Source organism: Arachis ipaensis, chromosome B1, assembly GCF_059453495.1.
Source record: "Arachis ipaensis isolate K30076 ecotype BB chromosome B1, ASM5945349v1, whole genome shotgun sequence".
In the NCBI taxonomy this organism is placed as follows: domain Eukaryota; kingdom Viridiplantae; phylum Streptophyta; class Magnoliopsida; order Fabales; family Fabaceae; genus Arachis; species Arachis ipaensis.
In genome coordinates this window covers 125,214,511-125,219,048 of record NC_142436.1, presented here as the reverse complement: position 1 = coordinate 125,219,048, position 4,538 = coordinate 125,214,511, and the positions used below count along the sequence as shown (strand labels likewise).

The 4,538-nt window shown below is 35.5% G+C and overlaps 1 protein-coding gene across 1 annotated transcript; it reads right to left on the bottom strand.

Moving 5' to 3' along the window:
• Positions 1-800: 800 nt before the first annotated feature.
• LOC107633410 (uncharacterized) lies at positions 801-4,298 on the bottom strand. Its single transcript, XM_088501699.1, has 4 exons — positions 3,699-4,298; positions 2,171-2,415; positions 1,874-2,044; positions 801-1,013 (listed from the first exon to the last, which is right to left on the bottom strand). Exons 1-2 carry the CDS (start codon positions 4,059-4,061, stop codon positions 2,389-2,391), a joined length of 390 nt encoding a protein of 129 aa, XP_088357825.1. The 5' UTR covers positions 4,062-4,298; the 3' UTR covers positions 801-1,013; positions 1,874-2,044; positions 2,171-2,388.
• Between the last annotated feature and the right edge of the window lie 240 nt (positions 4,299-4,538).

Genomic DNA, 4,538 nt, shown 5'->3' with positions numbered 1-4,538 from the left:
ATATCATGTCGAAAGGGACCGGTCACCCGACCACCCCACTATTACTTTCACCCAAGAAGACGCCATGGGCATCATCTCAGGGCACGATGACCCCATGGTCATTACCATAATACTTGCCAACGCCAACTTCTACCAAACATTAATCGACCAGGGAAGCTCTGCGGATATACTGTTCAAAACTGCCTTCGACAAGCTTGGTTTACAAGAAAAGGAGCTCAGAGCATATCCAAATAGCTTATTCGGGCTAGGAGACGCTCCAATTCAACCATTAGGCTACATCTCATTACACACAACCTTTGGAAAAGGAATTCGGTCTAGGATGTTGAGCATAGACTACATTGTAGTTGGCGTGAGCTCAGCCTACAACGCTTTAATAGGTCGGACAACGCTAAACCAGCTCGCCACCGTGGTCTCACTACAAGAAAAAGCAATATTTGTAACAAAAAAAATTGTTACAAAAAATCAGAATTTTGAAACAAAAGAATTTATAACAAAAAAGGGACCGTTGCAGTATGTCCCGTTACAAAAAGTTTTTGTAACAAAAAATGAAACTGTTACAATTCAAAGTAATATTTTGTAACAATTTTTTTTAATACAAAAACCAAAATTTGTTACGAAAGTGGTAACACTTTTTTACCTTTAAAATATTTTTCGTAACAATTTAGATTTTTGTGTCATAATATTTTGTTACAAAATACTACTTACTTTTGTAACATTTTTTATTCTTAGTTACAAAAATAGAAAGTTGATTTTAAAACATTTAATTAAATAATTGATATCAATTAATTTTCTAATCCCACTAACTCAACATTTATATGATATATAATAATATAGATAATTAAAATATCTTACATGTCATTAAGATTCTTTTACAATAAAATAATTTCTACAAATTCAACTAAATACAACTTTTTTCTAACATAAAATTGTATCATATCAAATTTATAATTCTTGGCTCTTTTAGCATATTTCAGTCAATATAAAGTCTAGCATGTTGGCATTAATTTTGTACCCTGCAAATATAAACAATGAAAACTAAAATTAAAAAATAACACATAACACTATCTTCATCCGAATAAAAATTTAGAACTTAGAAGTTAAAATTAACTAATTCCTTAAGAATATATTCTCAGAGTTCAAAACTAGCCAATCAAAAATGCAAATTATCAAAAATTAATAATTCAATATATAAACTTGGGCTAACTAATCATAATTCAATCACATCTTAGTGAACAAATTTATTAAATTTACCTAAGTATCAATTGTCAAACAATCATTAAAAAACATAATTTTCACCAAAATCTTCATAACAAATATACTTAACTTTTTTTATGCTTTTACACTCATAAAGTTCCATAATAACGTTTATGTCAAAACACAAGATAAGAACATAGAGAAGTACCTGAACAGAGTTTTTGTTATTGCAGAAGCAATAGTGATGCAGAGAAAGTTTGGAAATAGAGAATAACGGCTATAGAAAATCAAGCAAGGTTCATAGCAATCAATAATTGGCAATGCATTCATAAAGAATGGCGGCGGCAGAAAATCAAGCAAGGTTCAGAGCAATTAGCAATTAGCAATTAGCAATGCATTCATAAAGAATTGCTAATTTTGCCTTTTTTTTATTTTGCAGTAAATACAAGGCAATTAGCAATGCATTCATGAAAGATAACACATTCTTTTCTTGATAATTAAGACTTCTTAAGAAACTGTGAACTAATCTGTCATACAGATTAAAAATACTGTTTTTCCATAACATGAGCTAAACCTCATATCTAGCAAGAAAATTAGTGCAACCATCACATTACACTTAACAATATCAATTTTGATAATCATTTCTTGAATCAAAGATAGGTGGAAGTTTAGAACTCACATTCATGTCATAAAATCAGATCAAATAAGCTATTGTCACCCCTGGTGCTCTCCCAAGTCCAGCAGTACAATGCACATAAACTCTTCCTTTTCCCTTTGAGATTGTCCATTCCAATGATGAGACTGCTTTAGGTAGAATATTTCACAAGGAGTTTGGGTCAAAGTCTATTGCCTAATAAAATAGATTTATAAAATATATCAAGCTATGAATTATAATCTAGTCTTAGAAAAGCAAGCAAAACATTTAACAAACTCACAACTCAGAAAAGCAAGCAAAGAATTTATCATGACTTTCTACCTCTTTCGGATCCACATAACGATAATCACCATCTTTGCTGCTTCCGCATGAATCTTGCCGTTCACTACCACAGTCCTGGATGACACCAGTTGAACGATCTTGTCATCCATTACCAATTGCTTCATCTTTCAACAACCGTTTATCTTTTAACCTTCTGTGGCCAAACCATCCAGAAATTTGCTTCTCAGTCAACCCTAACTCCTCAGGAAGATCTTGTTTCATTTCCTCCGTGGGATATTTGTGCTCTGGAAACAAAGGTAAAAAGCAATTCCTCAAAAATCACTAAATTAGTCAATAGAAAGATGCATTAAAATTCACAGACAATTAAAAACAAACAAAATTAAAGGAACTCGTACTGTTATAAAATTTCTCCAAGGCTATAACCTGGGAAGGTGTTTTGAGTCTTCTTTTATTTTTTTTTTCTCTGTAGAAGCTTTATTTTCATCTGATTGCAATTCTCCTAATTCTAAACCCCAACATAAAAGAAAGACGTTCAATATATGCAATGAATGGGGAAAATTACACTACTCAACTTGATCCACATCCACTAGATACCACCATTGATATTATTTCAAACATAGATAGAATTTGAACTACAATTTCACATATTAGAAAACCAAATGCAACAGCTTATTTTCTTGCTCCAAATCACCTAATCTACTCCCTATTTTTTCAATGGTTTCTAACATTAACTCAGCTGGAAAAAGAAAGGGAGCCAAGTTTTCTAATCTCATAAGAGGCCTGTAATAAAGAACCAACAAGGGTTTGTGCTAATCAACATCTCAGTACAAATAGAAGAAGAAAAAACAACAATGACAACCAACATAGAAAGTAGATCCAGCCTTGTACACAAGTTTATGGTCATTGAGAAAAGCAAACAAAACATATAACAAATTAATGGCTTAAGAAAAATGTGAAATATTAAAACAAGAACAAAAAAAATGTGAAACAATAGTAGTTACACTCCATAACCATAATCAGAATCAATAAATCATGACACAGAAAATTAGTCCAGCCATTACAGAACTATTTATATACTCATAAAGTTGCTATTCTACTTCAGAAAATCAGGTCCTCAAGACAGTTTAATCCCTTAAATCCCAATCCTTCAATAATCACCAAAGCCAATTTTAACCAGTCACAAGTCAATTTCATAGCTATTTCGATTTATCAACTAACTAAAATCAACAAGCACTTATTCTCAATAATCAGAATACAACCACAACTCAACCAATTCAGCATAATAAAATTAGAATTTTCAACAGATCCATCAAAATCAGAGAAAACAATATCAATTATAGCTTCAAACACTCACAACAGCAAAATCCAATGACATTCACAGCCATAACCTGAATTCAATAATTTAATTAAAACACTAAAGGATCATCAAACTTAATCCAAATTTCACAACCTCATACCAAACTTATTCCTATCAATTCATCATATTTATGAATTATTTGTATTTACTCACTAAACCTCATTGGCATTCATAAGCTAAAAACGGTTCATTTCAAATAAAATTCCCTACCTCAGAGTGTCGAAACTCACGAAAATCGCCAAACGCAGCAGCTCCGTTAGCAGTTCCAAGACTCATTTTGTTTCCTGGGCAGCAACCAAAGTGGTTCTGGGCAGCTCCAATATTGGTTCCTAGTGGCAAAGGGCTCTGGTAACTACAAAACCTTAAGCAGAGGCTGAACAGAGTAGCACAGTGTAGTATAGAGTAAGAGCAGCAGCAGTTTCTTCTATCAATAGCTCCTTCTCCGGCGAGCTTCAACGGTCGTAGTGGCGGTAGCATCAACGACGGGATTGGAAGCAGCGACGATGAATGGGCACACAACAGTGACGAGAACTCCTCCTCTTCCTCGCGTTCTGCTCGTTTCCCCCCTTTCATGCCTGCGACGGTGATGGCGACGAGCCCTGGCAGCAGCGACGGGTCAGTGGCGCCCCTTGGACGACGACGGGTGTGACGGGATGCGAACGGCCTCCCTTTCCCTGCGGGCACTCTCTCTTCACGTGAACTTTCCCCTCCGGGGACTTGGCAGCTGCAACACTTCCTCTCTTCCAACTCGGTGACGACGGTGGTGTGGTGGTGCGACGGTGATGTATGGCAGCGGCGACGTGACCAGCTTTCTCCTCTCTATGTCAATGAGTGTGGGTGAGTTGTGTTGTGTGTATGTGTGTGTTTTCCATGAGAGATAAGGGCTGTGAGGCTGAGTGATAGTGAGGAGGGTTGCGGCGCTGAATCAGGGATTAAGGGTGAGTGTTACGCTGAAGGGGATGAAATAGGGGTGGGAGTGCGGGTGAGTGTTTCAGAGGCTGGGTTAAGGGTTTTAGGGTTAGGTTTCTGATTTTTTGGGAATTTAGGATT

Excerpts from the sequence above, each read along its gene's own strand:
- LOC107633410 (XM_088501699.1), bottom strand. The coding sequence starts at position 4,061 with ATGAAAGGGGGGAAACGAGCAGAACGCGAGGAAGAGGAGGAGTTCTCG. Across the intron at positions 2,416-3,698 it reads GTGAGTTTCGACACTCTGAG|AGCACAAATATCCCACGGAG; the intron begins GTAGGGAATTTT and ends CTTTGTTTCCAG.